The 24799-nt window shown below is 47.7% G+C and overlaps 1 protein-coding gene and 1 long non-coding RNA gene across 8 annotated transcripts in view; one reads left to right on the top strand and one right to left on the bottom strand.

Annotated features, from left to right (window-relative positions):
• Positions 1 to 24799, top strand: part of Slc25a33 (solute carrier family 25 member 33) — a 40117-nt gene that overhangs the window by 5334 nt on the left and 9984 nt on the right. The window contains exons 2-4 of one of the 4 annotated variants that reach the window (XM_063288452.1): positions 8048 to 8204; positions 9568 to 10092; positions 20992 to 21171. In XM_063288452.1, the coding sequence (XP_063144522.1) occupies positions 10037 to 10092; positions 20992 to 21171 (236 nt within the window). In that variant the 5' untranslated portion in view covers positions 8048 to 8204; positions 9568 to 10036. Of the gene's footprint in view, positions 1 to 8047; positions 8205 to 9567; positions 10192 to 20991; positions 21172 to 24799 lie in introns of those variants that run through there. The other 3 variants (XM_063288453.1, NM_001127574.1, XM_063288454.1) reach the window with 3 other exon arrangements.
• On the bottom strand, positions 19 to 8053 carry LOC102548220 (uncharacterized). 4 transcript variants are annotated; one of them, XR_010066746.1, is made up of 4 exons: positions 5028 to 8053; positions 1398 to 4345; positions 573 to 708; positions 19 to 116 (listed from the first exon to the last, which is right to left on the bottom strand). It is a non-coding gene; the product is annotated as an uncharacterized LOC102548220 (long non-coding RNA). The 4 variants fall into 4 exon arrangements; XR_010066744.1 differs by having other exon boundaries at positions 1398 to 4284; XR_010066745.1 differs by having other exon boundaries at positions 1398 to 7410; positions 7813 to 8053.

The following is a 24799-nucleotide window of genomic DNA, read 5'->3' as shown; positions in this document are numbered from 1 at the left end:
TTGTGTTTGAAACAAAAGTTCCTTTTTATAAAAGATTTATTTGCGGGGTTGGGGATTTAGCTCAGTGGTAGAGCGCTTGCCTAGGAAGCGCAAGGCCCTGGGTTCGGTCCCCAGCTCTGAAAAAAAGAACCAAAAAAAAAAAAAAGATTTATTTGCACCCGTGTGCAAGAGAGAGAGGGGGGAGAGAGAGAGAGAGAGAGAGAGAGAGAGAGAGAGAGAGAGAGAGAGCGCACGCTTGCATGTGCCTGTTAAGGCCAGATGAGGATTTAAGATTCTCTGGAACTGACAGTTCCGAGCCACTGGATGTAGGTACTGGGACCTGAACCGGTTCTCAGCAAGAGCAACAATTGCTCTTAACGGCTGAGGCATTGCTCCACCCCCTACCTCAGTCATTATTAATCCTCACTCTGAAGTATCAGTTCAATTAGCCTGGCCCCCTGCCACAGCAGGTGGGGAAACAGAGGCACAGGTGGCTCTTTGGTCACAGAGCCTCGTGCCCTGCAGCCTCTCGGAAGCTAAAGCCAAGACGAAAGCAGGAGGAAGAGAGGAGACCTTTTCTGGACAGTACCTACCCACTGGCCAGTCTGTGGACACAGAGGTGCCAGCCACTCCTTTGCGTGACCACGGAGTTTTCCACACCATTCAGCATAGTATGGAACACAAGTGTAAGCCTCTCAAACTTGACGTTATTCCAAAGGTGATTTCCTCCTAAGAAACAATCAGAACAGGAACAGGGGCCTCTCAGGGAGTCAGGGAAAGCAGGTTCCAGCCTGGCAGACAGAGGAGACTCACAGCCCGCCCTGGCTTTTCCTTGCCAAGCAAGGACAACGTTGGCCTTTCATTAACGAGAAAGCTTGGCTTGCAAATTCTCACTAGGACATAGCAGGGAAACATGGCGCAGGCTGGATCTGGTACAAAGAAAGAGATAGGGGAGCAAAGAGGCCCGGCGATGGTGTTTACCGCCACACTTCTGTTGCCTCTGTTGCTACCCTCCTTGCCCCTGGATGGAAACCAGTCTCACTGGCTATCTATCGGTCGATTATACAGGAAGCTACCAGAAGCCTCCAGAGAGAGAAATGACCCCGAGCCCCACCTCGGGTGCCCATAGAGCAACAATCCCTCAAACTCTCCACAAAGCAATGAAACCTCAAAGCCACTGTGGCGGCCGGCGGCGGCCGGCGAGTTGTTACCTGCGCCGGCAGTTTCTGTAGGAAAACAAGAATTAGGGAATTAGAGGCTTGAGAGACAGCAGTAAGAGGAAGAAACAAGACGGAGCCTGCCTCGGGTCACAGGAAGTCACTGGCCTTGGAAACCTGAGTGGGCAAGGTCACTTTTCTTCTTCCACCCATCAAGTCGGGGACAGCAAATGGATGGATGGATGGGTAACCCATACTTACCTCATCAGCTCTGAACTTGACATATGGTATATTTGGTCCACTTTATCTACTTCTTTATGCTAACGGCAGAACTCGGCCTGGTGTAGTAGCGGCTGAACCCAGGGCCTCGCGGCTGTTAGCATTTTGTCTAGGCCCCGCCCCAGGGTTACCTGGCAACAGCCCGACTCACTGTAAAAGGGGCTGCTTGCCCCCTCCTCTCTCTCTCTTCCTTCTAGCTCTCACTGTGTCCTCTCATTCCCCTCCCCCGTCTCTCTCCACATGCTCTTGGCCAGCCTCTACTCCTCTGCTCTTTCTGTCTTTCTCTGTCTTTACTACCCCCTTAACTCTCCTTCCGATGCTCAGAATAAACTCTATTCTATACAGTCAGGGAGAAGGGCCTCAGCATGGCACCCCTTTCCCCACACCTGACTGCATATCCACCAAACATATTCTCAATGGACACTAAGCATGTACTCTACCACTGAGCTACACCTGGCTCCTGGGCTAGTGGTACATGTAGTTGGCCTTGCTTTTTTTCTAATCAACTTCACTGAGATGCAACATACACACAATAAAACGTATCTGTTGTAAAGGGGACTGGGGGGGGGGGGGTGTGGCGGGACTGGTTTCACATGATCCAGAATAGCTTCAGAATTGCCATGTAGTCAAGCATGATCTCAAACTCCTGATCCTCCTCTCCTGCCTCTGCTTTCCTGAGTGCTGAGATTATGGGCATGATCCAGCATTTCTGGCAAATTTACACTTTCTTTTCTTTGGATACAGGGTCTTATGTGTCCTAGGTTGGCCATGAATTCACTATAGAGCAGAGAGGATAACTCTGAACTTCTGGTCATCCTGCCTCTGTCTCCCAAGCACTGAGTTGAAAGCTTGCACCGCCATGCCCAGCCTCAGAGTGGAACTTTCAGTTAATTGTGTTCTTATTAGGTTCCTATGCCTATATATCAGTATACGGGGCATTTCCTTGACTCTCGGAAGTTTCCTCCAGCTTCTACTACGCTGGATAGTTTTATGTCAACGTGACACACACTGGAGTCATCTGACAGGAGGGAACCTCAATCAGAAAAATGGCTCCAAAATGGGTTTGTAGCGGCTGGGAGCTTACTTTTAATCCCAGCACTCCAGAGACAGATCTCTCTGAGTTCAAGGCCAGCTTGGTCTACACAGAGATGCTGTCTCAAAGACAAGAAAACAAAACAAAATGGATCGGGTTGCAGGCAAGCCTGTAGGGCATCTTCTTAACTAATGATAGATATGGCAGGGCGTAGCCCATTGTGGGCAGTTCCACCCCTAGGCTGTGGTCTGGGGTTCTGTAAGAAAGGAGGCTGGGCAGCCCTGAGGAGCAGGTCGGTAAGCAGCACTCCTCCATGGCCTCTGCATCAGCCCCTGCCTCTAAGTTCCTGCTCTGTTTGACTGCTTCCACTGAGAGCTGCTATGTGGACAGATATGTGAAGAGAGCAAGCTCTTTCCTCTCCAAGTTGCTTTTGGTCATGGTGTGTTAGCACTGCAGTAGCAACACTAAGACACCTAGTCATCAGTCATCCCTTTCCCATCCCACCCCAGGCAGTCAGCCGCTCGCTTGCCTAGCAGGAATCCGTCCTCCCACCCCCATCCTGTTATATAAACAGAACTATGGATTCTTTTACACCTGTTTCTCTCTCGCTTTCCGATCTTTTCCCTCTTAATGCTATTGTAGATGAGGTCCTTTTAAAGCTCCGTTTGTTTGCATGTGTGTGGGCATTTGTGTGGTGTGGCACGTTTGGAGGTGAAAGGACTGTTTGCAGAACTGTCTCTGTCCCCCCACCGCATACTGAGCTCAGGTCATCAGACTCTGTGGCGAGTGCCTTTACCTGCTGAGTCATCTTGTTGGCCCCAAACGGAATTTCGTAAAGCTTCATAAGCCACTTATTTGAAAGGAAAAAAAAGTTTCTTTCATATACTGTCTTTACTCCCTGTGACCTTGCTGACTTTACCAGTTCGTTCCTAGTCGGTATGAAAATTCCCTGGGATTTCATAATAGTTACATCATCTGTGGCTGAAACAAACATTAGCAGACTCAGGCCTATCGCACAGAAAGTCAATGTCCAAGAGACCGACAACGTTGAGGAAGAGACAGCAGAGCTCCCTGGGGTTGCTACTTACTTACTTAGTATCTCCAGATGGCCTTTCGACCATTGGAAAGGAAGAGATGTTTACAGGAGGATCAGGCTAGGGGCTGCAGAAGCAAGTACCCTAAGAACTTTAGTCAGTGGACTGGTGTTTTGACACCTACCAGAGGTGATACTCTCCTGGCAATCACCATAAATTCATGTGCCTGCGTGCGTGCATGCATGTGTGTGTGTGCATATTTACATGTGTATACATATCTGCATAGTGAAATAGGATCATATCTACCCTATTTCCCTGCTCCCGTGTTCCTTCAACATGCCCCTTTCCAACCTGCTGTCTCTCTCTCTCTCTCTCTCTCTCTCTCTCTCTCTCTCTCTCTCTCTCTCACACACACACACACACACACACACACACACACACACACACACACACGCAGTTATTGCTGACTGTATGTGCACAGATGTGAGGCCATCCTGTGGAGCATGGAAAACCTACCAGTGGCCACATCCTTAGAAGTGAATTCTTCCTCCCCTGGCAACTACTCACGGTCAATAGCTCCTCAGGAAAGAAAGAGTGGGGCTCGCAGGTCATCTCCGCTGTCTGTGCCGGGACGTTGGCTAGTCTGATACTGTGCAGATGGGTCACCTCAGATGCCGTGAGCTGACTGCAGTGCTCACATCACATCCAGAAAACAGCATTCCACCTCTCCATCCTCCTCTTCCCCAGGTCCCAGTGGTGGCGGAGTTAATAGAGACGTGCCATCCAGGGCTGAGCTCAGTCTCTTTTGAGGATGGGAGAGGATGGGAATAAATCGGGATGGAGTCAAGGCAGCAACCTAGCTGCTGTTGTAATAATATGAAAAATAAAAAAAAAAAAAGTAGGGTCGTCTTCTATCCCCGCTAGGTCTGGCACCGCGGTGCCCCAAGATATCTGCTGGATATCTTAAGTCTCAGTCAGCAAAGCGTCTCACCCGCTCTGCTCCATCCCATATCACACTGCCGAAGGCTTCTCTCTGAGTCTGGCAGCAACCTCTCTACCTATGTAATTCTCAAGGCAGGTTTCCATGCCAGAAACACACATCCCAACTCTGTGGTGGCCCAGACCAGCCACCACACACTCCATTACACTTAAATCTACACATGAAAGAACACACAACCCAAAAACCTTTGACCCAATTGAAAATATATAATATATGCCCACCTAAACATACAGAGCCCTGTTCACACCCATCCCTTAAGAACATTAACAGCAACCTGTAAATACACAGAGCAGAACCTTAATGTCACCTTGCATGTTGTCTACCGGCTTCTCTCTCTCTCTCTCTCTCTCTCTCTCTCTCTCTCTCTCTCTCCCTCCCTCCCTCCTTCTTTCTGTTCCAGTCTCCTTCTCTTCCTTCAAACTTTTCTCCCACCCATCCTTCCTTCTCGTCCAGTGACAGGCCTCCTCCTATCTTGTACCTGCCTCACCTGTGACATCATCCCACACCTAGCCCATAACCTTTGGGCCTTTCATTTATTTTCTTACCTTATTGCGCAGTCTGGGGCCACTCATACAGCGACGGAGAAGAGTTGGAGCTCACACCTTTGCCGCTAATCTTGGGGAATAGGCAGCCACTTTTTGCCATTAAGTATGATGTCAGCTGTAGGATTGTTCCGGACAAGGTCTCATGTAGCTCAGGCTGGCTTTGAACTCCTGATCTTCTAGCCTCCGCCTCCCGAATGAAGGACCACAGGTCAGACAAATAGGCAGGCAGGGAGGGAAGAGATGCTCTAGGTAGATTAATACTCTTTCCGCTTAAACATTCAAGGTGGTTAGCTTCCTTGAAGACAAGGATTTGCTGCACATTTTGCTGCCAGGGGGAACTTTTCAGTGGAGCTTTCTTTTTTTTTTTTTTTTTTTTTTTTTTTTTGGTTCTTTTTTTCAGAGCTGGGGACCGAACCCAGGGCCTTGCGCTTCCTAGCTAAGCGCTCTACCACTGAGCTAAATCCCCAGCCCCTCAGTGGAGCTTTCAAAGGAGGGTGAGCTAGTTTGGTTTTCTATGCTGAGGACCAGCCAGCTTCTCTTTCTTTCTTCTTTTTTTTTTCTTTTCTTTTCTTTTTTTCGGAGCTGGGGACCGAACCCAGGGCCTTGTGCTTGCTAGGCAAGCGCTCTACCACTGAGCTAAATCCCCAACCCCCAGCTTCTCTTTCTTTGTCTAGATTACTGGCCCCCTGTGTTAGCCCAAACCAGCTAGTCCTGATGCGCACACACATTGCTTTTAATAAAACTTGGCTGAGGGAGCTGGAGAGATGGCTCACTGGTTAAGAGCACTGCTTTTGCAGAGGACCTGCGTTCACTTCCCAGCACCCACATGATGCTCCCATGTTAAACCAGCTTCACGTTTCTGTATTATAAGCCGCCTGCTCCTATTTTACCCTTTTTCTATAATCGCTGAGTTTGATTGTGTGTTTTGTTGTTTTGTTTTTGAGAAAACATTTTATATAGCCTAGGCTGGCATAGAACTGTGTAGCCAAGGACGACTGAGACCTTACCATCCTTCTATCTCTGCCTCTTAAATACTGGGATTACAGATACATACCACCATGGCCATCTATGTATCTATGTCTGTCTGTCTGTCTGTCTCTCTCTCTGTCTCTCTCTGTCTCTCTCTGTCTCTCTGTCTCTCTGTCTGTCTGTCTGTCTCTCTCTCTCTCTCTCTCTCTCTCTCTCTCTCTCTCTCTCCCTGTGTGTGTGTATGTGTGTTTTGCCTGTACATCTGTGTGCCTGATGCCCTTGGAAGCCAGAAGAGGGCGCTGGATCCCCTGCAAGTGGAGTTACAGACAGTTGTAAACATAAACTGTGGGTATGAATGCTGGCAATCAAACCTGGATCCTTTGGAAGAGCTGCCTGTGCTCGTAACTGCTGAGCCAGCTCTCCAGTCCATGCACAGTTTTTATGCCATGCTGGGTTCGATACACGCAGCGTTGTGCAAGCACACTACCGACCACTGACCCAGTGGGAAGGATTCTTATCCATTTCCATCCCTGCTGTACCTCAGAGCCTGAAATACTGATTTAAACAGTAGATGTGTTAAACAACAGAAACCAATAGCTCTTACCTCGTGGCATTGCTTAGCAAAATAATGTATTCACATACATCAACAGAAATTCCCAGACTTCCCTCTGAAAACCCTGCCCGAGTCCTTCCTTCCCGGCAAGAGATAACTCCAGGGAGTTAATTCGAGTAGTTCACGACCTCCTGCTATAGTTCCATAGTGTGCTGCAGGCAACTCCTTTCAGGGAACAGGAGCCAAGAGGGACTAGAGGGAAGCTTCACGAGGAGGCCAATCGCTGAGCTGGCTTGATACTCAGTCCGAGGAGGAAGGAGGAGAGGTAGTGTAGGTCCAGAAGGAACCTGCCCGGTGGAGGAAGGCTGACATCCTGGAGTCAGAAACAGCTCATTCAAAAGCACAGAGGCGTGACAGAGGGTTGCATCAGCCACCAACTTAGCTGTTGACCTTGAGTGGCTGTGTCCTGCTTGTTCATAAGAGGGAACAAAACAACAGGGCTGCCAACAACATGGGTTTGCAGTGATAATGGATGTGAAAGACCTTGGGAATGCTCTCACAGGGAAACTGCATTGCTGACAAGCAGAGTGGAGTCTCAGCCGGCCATGTGTCCAGCTCAGCACTGCACTGCCAGGCCCTAGGAGAAGAAGCTAGGAGATTGGCTCTGGCGAAGGGTTAGAACCTGGGTCCCAGTCTCAAACAGCAACCAAGGAAAGGGTGTGCTCCCAGGGTGGCACCTCCTCTGATTTAAAACCCAGCGGGCAGGCGGGCGGGCAGGCAGGCAGGCAGGCAGTGTTCTGGGAGTTCAAACTTAGCTTTGTTCACATAGTGAGTTCCAGACTACATAGTAAGACCTTGTCTCTGGAAAGACAGACAGACAAAAATAGACAAACAAAACCCAAAATCCTGCATAGAGAGGGACAATTCCCTTCCGGTTAACAGCCTGGCAGTACCCTGTTTAAGTTCCCCACTACCCTACAAACCTCCTTTAACTGGAGCTGGAGAGATGGCTCAGCCATCTTGGAGAGGACCTGAGTTCTGTTCCCAGCACGGATATGTTGGTTCACAACTTTCTGTAACCCCAGTTCCAGGGGATCTGACTGCCTCTTTGGGCCTCCTTGGACCCTAGGCATACACGTGGTATATTTATACACATAATTTTTTTTTTATTAAAAGACTTAAAAATCTACCTCAGCTAAAGTAAGCTTCCTAGGCAACTAAAGCGAAGGATTTGGTAGACACAGGAAAGAAGAAGAATCTCACCTTTTCCTCCCCTGTGTCCAATATAGAGCTGGTGTGCATCCTCCCACACGGAGGCTCCACATGGATTCAATGCCAGCTCTGTCTGGCAGCAATGGCTTTAATATGGAGCAATCACTGTGTTTGTAGACGACTGAGCCTAGCAGTTGTTTCTAAGCGATGCCTGTTATCAAATACAGATTGGCCTTGTTTGCTCACGGCTCGCCTCCTACTCCGGTTTCTCCTTGTGTACACACAGGATGTCTGGCAGCTTTGACGGCTAAAGGTGGTGCTTTTCATCAGGTGTGGGAGACGGAAGACAGAGGGTTGGTGTGTTCTGCATCTCTGAAGACTCTGGAGGGAAAAGGAGCGAAGGAGTGGCCCATGGGAACAGCTAGCTTTCGGCTGTGGAGTTGGTGGGATACATTCGCTGATCTGGAATCCCTAGTGGGGGAGGGGCCAGAGAGAAAGAAAGGGATGGATTCTGGGACTTGCAGGAGCTAGAAGTCAGAAGGAGAGGAAGGGAGAAAGATAGATGGAGGAGAGGAATGGAGGCAGGGAGAGGGAGAGAGTATGAGTCAGTTTAGGAGCAGAATACATTTATGGCCTTGGTGCCTGTGCAGAATTCAGAGTCACTACCAGGGCAGGGAACAGGAGAGGCTGAGCAGGTTTGGGGGAGGTGTGGAATGATCCGTTCAATCTAGGACATTTGTTTATTAGTTCCTTGGGCAATACTAGGTGGCAAGAACAATCTGTTAAGAACAACCATGAAGTGTAAAAAAACAAGCCCCCCCCCCCTTCCCATGAAGCTCACATTCCAGAATGGGAGGGAACAGTTTGAATAAAACAGCAGAGTGAGGGCAGAAACCCACATGAGGAAAGTCACCGAAGTCATGTGATCAGGGTGCTGCCAGGGCAACCAGGCAAAGCCCAGCCAGAGCCAGGCTTGGACGTAAGAAGGTGCCAGTCTCCCTATGGCAGTGGTCCAGGATATCTAGTGGAGGAGCGGTCTGGGTATCTCAGTCTGAGCATCAGAGCACACAGTACAAAATCCACATGGAAAAACACATACCAAACATGATGCTATTTATAGAAAGATGCACACACGAAACACTAAGGGTACGCTGGAGGAGGGCAGGCTGTTTAGGTCAAATATTTTTTTCCCGACTTAGGCTCAGAGATGTGAGATGTAATATGTCATCGGTATACATTTTCACATATGGAAATATTACAAAATGAAATTCTTAAAAAGATCGGCGGCTCAAGGTGTAAATGTACTTACAGCCGAGTCTGATAACTTGAATTCAATTCTGGGCCCCACATGATGGATAGGCAAAACTGATCCCTGCAAGACCCTGTGCTCCGGCCTTCACGCTTGCAGAGTGGACTGTGTGAACCCACGACATCCCCTAAACGCACACAAGAACCACACAAAACAGCCGGGTATAGTAGTGCATGCATGCCTTTAATCACTGGAGAGACAGAGGCAGAAGGATCAGAGTGATTTCGAGGTCATCTTGATCTACGTAGAAAATTCCAAACTAACCAGATACATAGTGAGACTATGTCTTAAAACAACAATGAAAATCAACAAACACAAGCCAGGGCTGGTGGCACACGTTTTTTAATTCTAGCACTCAGGAGGCAGAGGCAGGCAGACCAAATGTGAATTTGAGGCCAAGCTTCCAGGCGGTCCGGGGCTGCACTGTAAGACTATCTCAAAAGCAAAATAAATCACGCACACGCATAAACATAGTTTTTCTTTTATTTTCTTTTAAGGCGAGGTCTAGAGCATAGGGGATGGTTACGCACAAGTTTCCAGCCTCTGAGAGGACCAAGCAGCATCGACCGGTTTGCACGCCATCCCCTTAAAATGCTGGTGAGCCCAGTGCAGCCAGCCTCCCGGGCCTGACCCGCCCCGCGTTGCACAAACACCACGCCCACATCCACCTGCCGTCCAATAGGCGTACGGGATCCGGGCCCACACCTCCGCCGCGCCGCGCCCCGTGACGTCACGACCCTGCCTCCGCCACGTGACGGCCGCGCGCTGGGCTCTAACCAGCGGCTGGAAAGCGCCGCAGAGGCCGCTGACTGGCCGGCCGCGACGCCGCGGAGGTAGCCGGGCGCCTGGGCCTCCCGCGCGCATGGAAGCGTCCGCGGCTGCCTGAGGAGGGCAGCGAGGCCAGCGGACCTCGAGACCTCGCGCGTCCCACGAGCGGCTGCGGCGGGCCGCGGAGCCGGCGCGGCCATGGCGACGGACACTCAGCAGAAGGAGAACACGCTGCTTCATCTCTTCGCCGGCGGGTGAGCCTCGGGCCCGAGCCGCGCTCTCCTAGTCCCGGCCTTCTCCCCCTGCGTGCGGTGGCCTCGGGAATCCGCGTTTCCCTTCTGCCGCGGACTGGGGTGAGGCCAAGGCGGGCGGCCCAGGAGGGTGGAGGGCTTCTGCGTCCCCACAGCGGGGTCAGCCCGCACCGCGGCTTTCCACCCTGCGCGTCCGCGTTCCCATCCCCCACCCACCGGCCGCCTCTCGCCGTATTCTCCTTTTGAACAATTCCTGACTGGTGTGACTGTCACCAGGGGCGATCGCGCCGAGCCCCTGTGGCTCCAGCCTCCTTGCGTTTTCCCGACCACGCTGCGGTCACTCACCGCTTCAAAGGTGCGGATGCTGGAGGTCCCGGGGTAGCTAGCGCAGGAGGTACTGCGCTGGGTCAAAGAGCCTTAGGCAGGTGTCGCAGGGCAGGCCACGGGCAGGGCACGGGCGTACGGGGAAAACGGATGCTGGCCTGCACCACGTGGGAGGGTAAATGGGGACCTCGGAAGGTTTGTCTGTGCATGTCGATCCTAAAGCACCTTCAGTGACTTTCAGTGGAGGAACGCAATCATGGTAGGAGGATACAACCAGGGGCTGAATTAACCCCCAAAAATAGCAAGCTAGTTTTTTTTTTTAAGTATTAGTATTTTTTTTTCTTCCTTTTGTCATAGCTGCTAGTGGCTTGGGATCCTTTTGGTGCTGGTTTTCAAACTATCTATGGACCTGTGTCCCCAGCCCTGGGGTCTCGAGCTCTTTGAGACTTAGTCCAACAATTTAAGCGTAGCCGTCTATCCTGTGTTATCTTCTTCACTTGAGAACTAAAGCTGTGACCTGGGCCTAAAGAGTTCCTTATATAGAAAGCAATGGTTGAAGAATTACCCTGAAAATAACCGTGATGAAAGGATTTCTGGTGTCTTGGTACTCATACCTGGCAGGCAGGCGGTTTCTTTCTCCAAGCAGATAGCTTTCAAGGTTGTGCTTAGGCAGGAGGAATTTCTTGTTCATTCATTTCGGTCAATCCCTTATTCCTCCCATCCTTGTCTTCATTGGTATCACCTTTGCGTGTAAAAGCCTCAGAAGGCACCCTTAGAGTAAACCACTTTCTATAAAGGGGAATTTTAAACCCGTTAGGCATTTTTTTTTAAACCCAAGAGAAATAAGTTTATACTCAGTGGATTTTATCTTTTTGTTTTTTACTTTTTTTGTCTTTTTTTTTTTTTAACTGTGTGGTCTCTCAGGTTGTATGTGCGTGTGCTCTTAACTGGAGGAGTTTCAGAGTGGCCTGTGTTGAGGCTCACTGTAGTTGATGGCCCTGTCTGGATGGATCTCCCTGCACATCCTTCACAGTGCCCTCTGGCTGCCAATTCCAGCCTCTTACGTTCTGATAGAGGATACTGCAGTGGGCAGCGAGGCTTCCCGGACTCATTAAGAGGCGGGGAGTTTATTAGTGCTGTGCCTGAAGCAGTGGTGTTTAACAAGTTCTAGTTCCTTCATTAAGATCTCCGTGCTTGCAGACAAGAAAAGAATCGAACCCTTGGAAAAGATGCTCTCAGAGTTGCTAATTGGATTTTTAGCCTAAAATACCTTTTAAGGTAGAGCATGAAAGGAGTTGGGTATAAAGAGGGCACGGCCTGTAGTTAAAAGTGTCAGCCCAGGGTCCTGGTAAGCACTTTGCTCTGCTCTTTATCTGCTGGCTCTCCAGGGAGCTAAGTTCAATGCCTTTGAGAAGTCTGAGATCTTGCTTTTAAAATCTGTTGTGCTTCCCTTGTTTATTGAACAGTCATTGAAGGATATGTTCCCAAACAGATTTAACGATATCCCAAATTATAATAACACAAACAAGTTTTGTTTTTTGGAGATAAGGTCTAGAACTCAGAGATCCTTTGTCTCTCCTTCTGCCTCCCAAGCTGGTTTAAAGTATGAGAGATTCAGAGATTGACAGTCCGCTTTCAGGCTTATTGTTTATGGTGTGGCTGTGTGTGTGTGTGTGTGTGTGTGTGTGTGTGTGTGTGTGTGTGTTTTATCATAATATACAGTTATTAAGATTTTTTAATAGGGGCCAGGAAATGACTTTATTAGTAGATTGTGTGTTTATTATGACATTGGCCCTGGGTTTTTGGCTTAATCCCCAGCATGCCCCAAAAAAGTATTTTAATGGGAATATAGTAGATCTTTAAGGTCTGAAAATACATAGCCCGTAGATATTTTCAGAATGCATTATCTTCCCACAGATCACTGACGACAGCTGACAGGTGTACTCTGGCACTGTGTTGCTACCAGTTTAGTCCTGGTTCCTCTTAAGCATCACAGAGATGACTGTTCCCTTGTCTAGGGGAAGGTGTAGAGACCATTCACTCTTGCCTGAGGTCCGGGATGTAGCTCACTGTGAAGCACTGCCAGCACACACAGGTCCTTGGTTGGATCTACTGAACTGTATAAAACGAACGAACAGTAACACATGCTTACAGGAATTTTTATTAAACAAATATAGTGAGCAACATTTTTATCAGGCCATTTATATACCATTATGAATATAATTGACTTTAATATATTTGCATATATGAAAAGTATTTTTTAAATTTGCTTGGGAAAGCCCAATGGAATGGAAATTTCTTTCTCTTCCTCCTCCTCCTTTTTGTACAAGACAGGGTCTCTCTGTATAGTCCTAGCTGTCCTAGAATTTAACTCTGTAGACCATGCTGTCCTTGCATTCAGAGATCTACCTGTCTTTGTCCCGCTAGCTTTTGGATTAAAGGCATGTACCACTACCCTACCCTCACCCCCACCCCCAGCTAAGGATGGAAGTTTCTTGTAGTGCACAGCAGGTTACAACTACTGCTTTATTGCTGACTTACACATTAGTATTTGCAGAAACTGTATGGTATAAGGTAATGCTAATATAGATTTCTCTTACTTTTGAAAGATATGATTCTTCTTCATTTGTGATGCTTTTTCCCTCTTAAGATTTATGTATTTTATTTTATGGATATGAGTGTTTTGCTTGCCAATGTTCATGTGCTCCGTGTGCATGCCTGGTGCCCACTGAGGCCAGGAGAAGGTATTGTATTCCCTGGAACAGGAGTTATAGAAGCAGTTATGAGCCACCATGTGGGGGCTGGGAACTGAGCCTGGGTTCTCCACAAGAGCAAGCAAGTCCTCTGACCCCCGAGCCATCTCTCCAACCTTAGGAGTGCTATTGAAAGCTTTCTTTGCAAATGATATGGAATAGAGGATGTGTCATCTAAAGGAGAAGCATCTACTGCCCATTGTCTGTGCCTTAATGAAATGAATATGCAATTTGCTAATTGACGTCTCGTAAACCTGATGTCAGATGTTTAAATGAACTTACCAGAACATTGTAGTATATGCCAAGAGTAACTGATGGTCTTCAAGGTGATTGCAGAAGTATCAGAGAAGAGGAAGAATTGCCGAACTCCCAAAGCTTGGCGGGCTAGAGCACTGCTGGGACTGTTTGTTCATAGAGCCCATTCTGGACCTATGTATAGTACATGAACGTGGAAGTCAATTCGCCACTAGTTGGCTAGTGATTTTATTGTAAATGGCACATTGGGGCCTAAGGGCTCAGTGGCCAAAGGGTTTCCTGCTAAGCCCAACAACTTGAGTTCAAACCTGGAGACCCACATGCAGAAGGAGAAAACTGTGAGTTGTCCCTCTGACATCCATATATACATAGAAACATGGCCACCCAGCCCCACATTAAATAAGGAAATGTGATACAAGTTTATGGGCCAGCAAAATGGTTCTGTTGACAGAGACACTTGACCCCAAACCTGACAAGAGAGACATGGTGGAAAGATAGAATTGACCAATTGCCACATAAGCACTACACACACATACATGCAGTATTTTAAAAGTAATAGACTTTCTTAAAAATAAAAAGCTACTTTGGGGGGTTGGGGATTTAGCTCAGTGGTAGAGCGCTTGCCTAGCAAATGCAAGGCCCTGGGTTCGGTCCCCAGCTCCGAAAAAAAGAAAAAGGAAAAAAAAGCTACTTTGGCTTTGATTTTAGTGCCTAAGGAGTGGGCATATGCTCAGGAAACAGCATATTTTACTGAAAATATTTATGTAAATTTTTCTAATTATTCAAAATTTGGAAGTGGAAGGTAATTTATGTACATAATTTAAAACTTTTATGTAACTTCATGATTTCCATAAAAATAGCAGAAAGATCCAGTGTATATTTTGTAGTAGTTGTTCTGCCCTAAACTGGAGAGATACCTTCTCCACAGGGGAAATTAAGCAAGGGCCATGTAGATATAAAAAGATAAATGTTAAATATGCCTTTATGTAATAAATGCTACTTCAACTCTAAAAGGGAGAGTAAGAGGAAGTGGAGAAGTGCCCAGGAACATAACTTTAAAGAAATTAGGCGAATAGACTTCAAAGCCAAACTGTGTCTTCTCGTAGACATTTGATCACTCTCCACATCCTTCCACATCTGCTCGAGTACAGCATCCCAGAGAATTTTACTGGACTTTGGCATTGGTAACCAATGCAAACTCACCCTGTGAAAGAAATTAAATTAGCATTCCAGAGGTTTTCACCTAACTGAGCTGCTGGAAATGTAACCTCCCATTGATGGGAGTGCTGACTGCCCATTGATGTTGTCGGCAATAGTAAACTTCCTGTGAGCTTTCCTGAAAAGTTTATGTCAGACTTAGGACTTGGAGCTGTAAGCAAGAGGAAACCTACTCTTCACTGGTTCACCTCTTGGAGCAAGCTCTCCATAGTCACTAAGGAGCTCTGACAGCTCTCCTTCCAGTGACATCCACATGGTTCCCCCCTCCTGCATGCAGTTCCTCTGACTGGGTCTAGAGTTTCAGTTATGGGACCAGCTTGAAGACACACCCATCTCTAAACCAGTCATTGCTGGGCCAAATCACATGCTCTTCTCTGAAGGACTGTGTGGTGGAGTGTGTAGTATCACGTTAATGGGTTTAAGTGAGTCAGAGTTAAAAGTAGGACTGCCCTTGGTCCCATTCATACATATGGCTTAAGAGAGAGGCTGACAGCAGTGCCCCCACCCTGTTTACATGCCTTACCTGTCTAGAATGACGTTCTCTAGCTTTGACAGGGTGATTGTTCTCCCGTCTGTTTTAGGATGTTTAGCACCCTGCCAGTTTGCTAATAACAGTATTTCAACAACCAGAAATGTCTTGAGATGCGGCCAGATGTCACTGGAGATGGTGGCAGAATTGCCCAGGCTCGGAACCAAGAAACCAAGTCTAAAATAGTGGTCTCAGATTTTGATCCCATGGCCCCAGATTACAGTGTTCTCACATTCCTCCATATGTTGGTGTGTATGTATCAGCTTTGTTTAAAGACGGAGTCTGTCTGTCTTAGTTAGTTTTTACTACTGTGAACAGACACCATGACCAAAGCAAGTCTTACAAAGGACATTTAATTGGGGTTGACTTATAGGTTCAGAGGTTCAGTCCATTATCATCAAGGCAGGAACATGGCAGTGTCCAGGCAGGCATAGTACAGGAGGGGCTGAGAGTTCTACATCTTCATCTGAAGGCTGCTAGTGGAAGACTGGCTTCCAGGCAGCTAGGGTGAGAGTGTTAAACCCACACCCACAGTGACACACCTACTCTAACAGGGCCACACCTTCTAATAGTGCCACTTCCTGGCCTGAACTTATACAAACCATAACACTGTTGTAGAGCCTGGAGCTCAACACTTTGGCTATATTGGCAGGCCAGTGAGCTTTGCAGATCCACCTGTCTGTTTCTCTGTTGCTATGGTTACTTGTGAGGTAAGCATTTTACACATGGGGCCATCTCCCCAACTCCTGCCATGTATAGTTTTAGTACCCTCTTTTTTCTATACATATGAGATATACACATAAAATATACATTAAATTGTAAAAGTTTAAGTAAATTTTCTTTCCATATTTTCCTTTAAATTTTTTATTTATCAATCAGGTGGTAGTACACACCTTTCTTTAATCCCACTTGGGAGGCAGAAGCAGGTTGATCTCTGAATTTGAGGCCAGCCTGGTCTATATAGTGAGTTCCAGGACAGCCAGTACTACACCCCCCCAAAAAAAAAACCAAAAAACTTTAGTGTGTGTGTGTGTGTGTGTGTGTGTGTATGTGTGTGTGTAAGAGAGAGACAGAGACAGAGAGAGAAGAGTATGACAAGTGTGTGGGTTCCTGTGGAGACCTGAAAAGGTCTCAGATCCCCTGGAGCTGAAGTAACAGCAGTTACAAGCTGTTACAAGCTGCAGGAAGGTGGGTGCTGGGAACCAGAGTTTGGCTCTCTGGAAGAAAGGGATGAGCTAACTACCGAGCCATCCTCTCTCCAGTGGATATTTAGGAACATATCTCAGTATATGTATTCCACTTGTGATAACCGTTCTCAGCCCATAGGTCATGATCCCTTTTGGTAGTCATACAGCCCTTGCAACAGGGGTCATGTAACATATCCTGCATATTATATTTGCATGATGATCCTTAACAGTAAAAAAGTTACAGTTATGAAGTAGCAACAAGGGGGCTGGAGAGATGGCTCAGCGGTTAAAGAGCACTGACTGCTTTTCCAGAGGTCCTGAGTTCCATTCCCAGCAACCAGATGGTGGCTCACAACCATCTGTAAAGAGATCCGATGCCCTCTTCTGGTGTGTGTGAAGACAGCTACAGTGTACTTACATATAATAAATGAATAAATCTTTTAAAAAAATGAAGTAGCAACAAAGTAATTTTATGGTTGGGAGTCACCCACTGTGAGGAACTGTATTAAAGGGTTGTAGGATCATGAAGGTTACAAACCACTGACTTAGGAGATTAGTGGTTTAAATATCCCTGGTCTAGCCAGATGGTTGATCCTCCATCTCTGATGCTAACACTGCCGTCGTGTTGGGTAAGACTTCCTGATGTCTGAACATTGCCCAAAGATGCCCAGAACCAAGGCACCAACTCCACACCATCTCTGAAGAGATGTGAAAGGCTCTTATCAGTGTTGGGCTGTGTAGGGAGGGCATCTTCCTGTTATTCTTCCTGCTTTATCTCCTGCTCTTGCAGGTCTGGATTGCAGACTGAAGGACTTAGTTGGTTCTGGATGCTTCCTAGCATAGGGGCTGCATCTGTGCCCAGGCCAACAAGATGAGAGGAGGCTAGAAAAGGACATAGGTGACTTCCTACCACAGGGTGGTCTTTCTGGGACACAGAGGACTACTCTCACGTGCCCAGGACGTGTAGACTAGAGAAAGAAAATGCTCAATGCTGCCACAGAGTTTCTGGACAAGTGTGTTAGATTTTTTTTGTTGCTGTGATAATCAGCAGAAACAAAAGAAACAGAGGAAAGGAGTTATCTGTGTTTGTGTTTTCAACAACTTCAAGGTGGCCAGGAAGCAGAGTGAGAAAGGGAACACCCCTTTCGTTTCATGCAGCCCTTGTCCCTATGATGCTCTGACACACTTTGGGGACAGGTTTGCACCCCTGGTGAATCCTCAGATACGCCTAGATGTTTGTTCATTTCTTTATATAACTAAAAATAAAACAAAGAAGCCTTGAAAAGAACAAATCCGCTCTGCTCTGTCTTGCCTCCCTTCAGTCCTTGTCACAGCATTATAGATTGTCCCTTTGTGGTTGCTGGCCTCTAGCCTACCTCAGAATACTGTAGTGATGGACTTGCACTGGTAATGCTACTGCAGGGCTGTGCTCAGCTCTAGCTTCTGGATTCTGTTTTGTTTGAGACAAGGTCTTGCTCTGAAGCCCTACTTGGCCTGGAACTCATGATAGCCTTCATGCTCTAGCCTCCCCAGTGCTGGGATTGAAGCATACATCAAACAGGCCCAGGCTGCTGCCTCTTCCCGTCTTCCTGTCTCCCTGTCTCTTTCCCTTCTTCCCTGCTGCCTTGTCTCATTCCTCCTTTTTTGGTAGTAGATAGCAGCTCAATTATTTTATTTTTCATGCTGTGATCATAATTTTAACACAGGTTTGCCTGAATGGCCAAATAAGCCATTTGTCTCCTCCCTCACCAATACATGTTTCTATTTTGTAACATTCAAGTCCTTCTGGAGAATTGGGCTAATACATTCCCACATCACATTCCCACATCATAAAAAGATTGTTAGAGGATCAGATGCTTGTCACAAACCAGTACTTTAGTTTCCTTCCTTCCTTTCTCTTTCCTAGGCAGGGTCTTGCTGTATATAGTCCAGGAGAGCCTGAGTCGCCCAATCTCCCTCTCCAGCATGCTGCATTACCCATGTGAACCATAGCATTTAGCAAAAGTAAACTTTTAACTATGGAGTAGTCCAGTGCAAAGTTACAAGGATGTGGCTTCCTCTGACCATAGCCCTTGGGGTAGTGGTGCTGGGGCAGAGGAGGGAGTCCAGGCACACCGGTGCTCCTGCACATCTGGAAAAGGACAGCTCTTCTATAGTTCTTCTCTTCTCTCACTTTTAAAGATTTATTTATTTTTTTTTTTTATTTATTTATTTATTTTTTGGTTCTGTTTTTCGGAGCTGGGGACCGAACCCAGGGCCTTGCGCTTCCTAGGCAAGCGCTCTACCACTGAGCTAAATCCCCAACCCCTTATTTATTTATTTAATGTGCATAGTGTTTTGCCTGCATATATGTAGAAGAGGGTGCTGAGAATCCTGGAACTAGACATAGGAGAGTTTTAAGCTGCTTTGTGGTCCTGGGAACTGAACTCAGGTCCTCTGGAAAATCAGCAAGTCCTCCTAACCTCTGAGCCATCTATCTAGTCCTTCCCAATTTATGTTTGAGGCTGAGGTCTCTTGTTATTTCTCTCACTGCCCTTTGTATGTGAGCTTGTGGCTAATTCTCCTTCGTCTATCACCCATCTCCCTGTAGGACGCTGGGGCTGGAGTCACAGATGCAAACCACTCCAACCAGCTTTATAAAATACATTCTAGAAATTAAATTCAAGCCATCAGGAGTGCATGAAGCACTTTTACCCGCTGCCGAGCCATCTTGCCCGCTGTAGGTCTGTGATTTAAGTCCTCCCTGCAGATGGTGCTTTACTTGCTTTGGGGATCTATATTAAGTGCTATGTCACTCTCTAGATTTGCAGCATTTAGACTCAGTGCTATAGAAAAGCTAACATAAAATTCTGCATATGCTAGGAGTTCTCAGTATAAGAGGACAGTGGGTAAAAGGTAGTGTGGGGTGTAAAACCACACTAGGAAGTTTGGTAAGGTAGAGCAGGTTGAGGCCTGGAGACTCGGTGGGCACACACCTGAGGCCTAGGCGACTCCTAGCTCCCTGCCAGACTGGAAACATGTGCCATGCTTCTCACATAGAAGAAATATGTCCTTTGGTCAAGTAGGCCCAAAACCGAGCTCTCCATGTTAATGAGGTACCTAGAGGCCCGGAGGGTTTAGCCAATAAGCTTCCCTTCCCAAGTGGGTATGGCACATTTTGCATCCATTTTCTACCATGAACAACCAGTAAACTGTTTAGAGCCAAGGACTGTCTCTTTCATCAAGATCTGCTGCTGAGGCCTTTGTCTCAGAGCTGCATGTAGCCTAATTCTCCTGTGGAAGGACTCTCTGCACTCCTAGCTACAACCGCCACCAAGCCTGCCTCTGCCACTAAGGACAATCATGGGACAAGCTGGAGCTCCCCTCCTCCCCACCCCCTGCCCCTGGCCCCGGGCTAGGCCCTGCCCACCCCCCCTTCTCTGCTCTTCCTCGACTCCCAATGAATGGCACCTAGGTGTCCAAGAGGCTGAGACCCCCACAGCAAGCCCAGAGACCCCCAAACCAGCTCTGGCTTTCCCACCACAGAGCGATGTCTTGGAGCTTCCCCTACAGCCCTCCACCTGCCCTGTGTGTGGTAAGCATAGTCAAGTCAAACTCCCCAGGAGGCAGTGCCCAACTCGGGGCAGACTTGGACAGGTAGAGGAAATGCTCCCCTAAATATTTACACTGAGTCAGTTGTGGGTGTAGGTACCTGCTGCCAAAGCCAGTGACCTGAGTTCAGTCCCTAGAGCCACGTGCTGGAAGCAGAGGCCCCACTCCTGAAGTTGTCCTCCTTCCGTGTGCTGGGGCAAGCTTCCCCACCCCAATACATGTAATGTAAAATTATTTAAAAAGTAATTTAAAACAAGACTTTCCTGTGAATTCTCAACTGAATGACCCTTGGCTGAGCAATCACCATCTGTGAGCTTGTCTGGTCCTGACGCAAAGCTGAGTAAGACCCGGACCCTCTGTGGACTTGCTCTGCTGTAGGGCCCCGATTTCCAGGGAAGAAAGTCCCAGTTGCGTGGGTGGTGACTTTAGATGGCGCCTGGCATCAGTTGTTGTAGCTGGCCCATCCAGCATGGTTTGTAGGTAGTGTCGTGAAGGAGAAGGCGGAAAGAGTTAGTATAGGATAAACGAGTGCGCTGTCTTGAAGAAAGGCGTTTAAGCTCCGTGTAGTGGTTCACGCCTGTGACTTGCTGCTTAGGATGCTGAGGCAGGAGCATTGCAAACTGGGCGTGAGACCTTGTCTTGAAGTAAAATAAAAAGGTCTATGAGTATAGCTTAGAGCATCTGCCTAGTGTGAGCCTTTTTGTGTCAAAAAAAAAAAAGTGTTCAAGAGGAGTTCAAAGTGTTAGGAAAGGCAGAACTGAAGCAATGGTGTGTTTTCTAGATTATTCATGGTGAGATTGGATGCATCTCCATCAGTGGGAGTTGACACCAAACTGTTGGCGAGTGACCATGTGGCATCTAAGCTGACAGGTCCTTGTGAAATGGTTCTCCTTAGTTCTGGAGCCTCAGCTAATATTTTTAAGTCTTTGCAAGTTGTATGAAATGAACAGGTATTCTGTTTTAAAGAGGACGAGACCAGATGTCAATCACGTGTGCTGACAGTCACATGCTGCCTTCTGATCCCGTTGTGGCCTCTCTCCTGCAGGTGTGGAGGTACAGTTGGTGCTATTTTCACATGTCCACTAGAAGTCATTAAGACGAGACTGCAGTCTTCGAGACTAGCTCTTCGGACGGTGTATTATCCTCAGGTTCATCTGGGGACCATTAGTGGAGCTGGAATGGTGAGACCAACGTCTGTGACGCCTGGACTCCTACAGGTTCTGAAGTAAGTGCAGCCTAGTCATGCAGGCCTCCCCTGTCACTCTCCTGTCCTCGATACAGTGTGGTCCAGATGGAAGAATTCGGTTTCTTACTTACCTTCTGAGGACTGGACTGATGTGCCATAGCACATGGGGGGAGGGCAGGCTCCAGGGATCAGGCTCAGGTTGTCAGGCTTGGTGACAGTCGTTGTCCTTACTCACTGTGCCACTGTGCTGTCAGATGGGTTTTTTTGCTTGTTTGGTTTTGTTTTTAATTAATTTTTTAAAATTACATTAGTGTTTTGCCTGCACTTATGTCTGGGAATTGAATCGAGGTCCTGTGAAAGAACTGCTAATGTTCTTAACCGCTGAGCCATCGCTCCAGCCCTGGTCAGATTGTTTCTAAAAGAAATGGCTGCTGAGGAGGGTCGAGTGCTCAGTTTTAACGTTGAGGGAGTGAATTCCCAAAAGCAGTGGTTAGTGATCGGCTCGGGAGGGCCAGAGGCCGGGATGGAGCTCAGTGAGGACAACAGGATCTGTGGTCCTCGGTGACTGAGAGAATGCTTCCCGCTTGGTGTCAGGTGACACCTTTGTAGTGTCTTGGCCATCGTGAGATGGAAGTGGATAAGCCGGCCACTTCACCAATTCAGAAGTCATGCTTCACATGACTAGTTAACATTTACTCTCTTGAGAATCACTACCCAAAAGCCGTAGCTACCGGCTGGACTGAACCTGTCAGGTAAATGTGAACGTTTCTCTTTTGTAAGTATTATGGGATGTGCATTCTCCATCTCTAGTTTCTCCTGTCTCCCGTAGCGCCACCTACACTGTCATTCATCACAGTGGAAAACAAAGGAAAGGGCACTTTGTTGTTGGGAATTCAGGAACCACATCCACACCACACAAAAGCCAGTGTTTCATCACAGACCTGCAGCAGTGGGTGCTTGATACAGTCAGTGAGTTAGTGGCTGTGACGTCACAAACTACCGTTTCTGCTATGTTCATGTCAAAATGATAACCATGGGATTAAGTCAGGTTCTTGTTAATGGTGCTGCTCAATTAGAAAGGTTGTGTGCAGTTGTCGTGCTCACTCAAGCTGTATTTCTTTAGCCTGTTGGCTACGTTCTTAGGATGCTCCTGCTGCTGTGTCCTAGCCGCCCTGGCCTGAGGTGTGGCCATCCATACTCCTCACGCTGCTCACTTCCCTCCAAGCAACAGCCGTTCCTGGGCCTGCTGGCTGTTCACTCAGTGGTCCCATGCCTGTACTGTACCCCTGCATCCTCCTTGTCCCTTTAAAGGCACAGGAGTGGGCATGGTGGCACACGCCTTTAATCTCAGCACTCAGGAGGTAGAGGCAGGTGGGTCTATGAGTTCGAGGCCAGCCTGGTCTACATAGAGTTCCAGGACAGACAGGGCTTCACAATGGGACCCTGTCTCAAGAATAAATTATAAAAGCACAGGAACATAGCTAGCAAATTTCCCTTGTGGCAGACATCATGTCTGGCTTTGACACCTTTGCAGGTATATCCTGCAGTGACCCAGTTATTTAACCTGAGCTCCCCCGCCCACCCTCCCACCCTGCCTTCCTCCTTCACCCACAGCTCCTACCTCTGTCTTGTCTCCTCACTCTCACTCCATCCTGGGCAGTGGGAGGTGTTTTGTTTAGATTGATAGAGTGTCCTCAGGCTCCTTAGAATGCTGTGAGTGAGGAGAAGCGCTGGGTTCCAATGGGCGCGTCAGTAAAGGCCGGGAGTAGACATGTTTGTGCCGTCATTAGTGCTCTCCTGTGCGCCTTAAGGGAAGGTTTGCAGCAGATTTTCTTTGTACGGTGAGGCCTAATCCCCATGTGAAGAGAGCATGGCCTCAGGCTGTGGGTCTTCTTGTGGATAAGATCCCAAAGTAGTGAACGGTGCCCTGCCTGGGAGGGAGGTCAGCAAAGGTAGCGGCTTCCCACTCAGCCTGAGCCGAGCAGAGGGGCCGTATGCTACAGGAGGGCACATGGGAAAGACAATAGGCAAAGACAAGCCCAGACCTTTTCTGCATACCTGCGTTCAGTTCTGGTTTGTCAGGTGTCTCCTTTTTTGAAAAAAGTATTTTTTAAGTAAAGATTTTAATTATTGGGGTACTTTATTATTCTATATTTAAGATCTTTTTAAAAGTTTTAATAATTTTTAAAAACTTAAATGTATGCCTGCTGTGCGTGTTTACTACACATGCATGTAGGCGTCCAGTCTCCTGAAGCTGGAGATGTGCAGGCCGTCGTAAGTGAGCTGCCGGGAGACAGCAGGAGCAGCAAGCGGCTAACCCAGCTTCTCTCCAGCTCCCTTTCTCAGTCTAAAAATCAGTGTCCACGTCTTTGGAAAACTGCCGCGTTCTGGTAGATACTCGGATGAGATACTTGTCTCTCCTGTGCAACCTGGTCTAACCTGGGGAGAGAGTGACGGACTGCAACAAGACTGGTTGCTTTTTACATGCTGTCCAGTGACTTGCCCGTGCAGGGGTGAGCCTGGAGCCTACGTTGTCTCTCTAAACTGTGTGCTCTGTGCAGTGGGAGCTTGATTGTTCCAGAGAGTGTATAAACACCCGAGAGGACAGAAGTTCAGCTTATGTAACGGGTCTGACTTGTTGCCACTGTGAAGTGCGTAACTACGGAGACTTTCTTCAGCTCTTAAAAGGCACAAGTCACTTGAGGACACACTCCTTGCTGCATTATGGATGAGGGCCCCTAGCTTCCTAGAGCCAGAGCTTCCCTTCACCTTCTTGAATGGCTTCTCGGTGCACAGGGCTCCCTGCTGGAGACCACAGTGAAGCGGGCGCTCTCTCACCTGTGTCGTCAGGTGTAGGTCACCCCAAGGTGCTACCAGAAACATGTCTCTTCAAGGAGCTTGGCCTTTCCGAAACCGTCCTGTCTTTGAGGAAGATAATAAAAATAAAGTGTCTTGGGGCTGGGGATTTAGCTCAGTGGTAGAGCGCTTGCCTAGCAAGCACAAGGCCCTGGGTTCGGTCCCCAGCTCCGAAAAAAAGAAAAGAAAAAATAAATAAATAAAGTGTCTTAATTGAAAACATTAAGTTGTGTCTGATAGTCGCCAGGAGGCTCATTTTTGGCCTTGTGACTCCAGTGAAACTCCCACGAATCTCACTGTGAAGCACCGTGTTCATAGAGTCCTGAGAAGTGCTAGCCCTAACCCTTGATTTTTATAAACTTTACATGCTATAATTTCAGTCTCAGCTAATACGGCCTGTAGGACGAATCGTTGGAGTTGTTTTTGTTTGTTTGGTTGTTTGGTTGGTTTGTTTTTTGCTGGGTTGATACTTTTACTTTTTTTGCTCCATCTCTTTATAAATGTTTTAATTGGGGCTACCAGACTTATATTTCTTTCTTTCTTTTTTTCTTTTCTCTCCATCTTTATTAAATTGGGTATTTCTTATTTACATTTCCATTGTTATTCCCCTTCCCGGTTTCCAACCCCTCCCCCTCCCCTTCTCTATCGGTGTTCCCCTCCCCATCCTCCCCCCATTACCGCCCTCCCCTCAACAATCACATTCACTGGGGGTTCAGTCTTGGCAGGACCAAGGGCTTCCCCTTCCACTGGTGCTCTTACTAGTCTATTCATTGCTACCTATGAGGTTGGAGCCCAGGGTCAGTCCATGTAT

Source organism: Rattus norvegicus, chromosome 5 (genome assembly GCF_036323735.1).
Source record: "Rattus norvegicus strain BN/NHsdMcwi chromosome 5, GRCr8, whole genome shotgun sequence".
In the NCBI taxonomy this organism is placed as follows: Eukaryota; Metazoa; Chordata; class Mammalia; order Rodentia; family Muridae; genus Rattus; species Rattus norvegicus.
The sequence above is the reverse complement of the archived record's forward strand: the minus strand, read 5'-3'. Positions and strand labels throughout refer to the sequence as shown.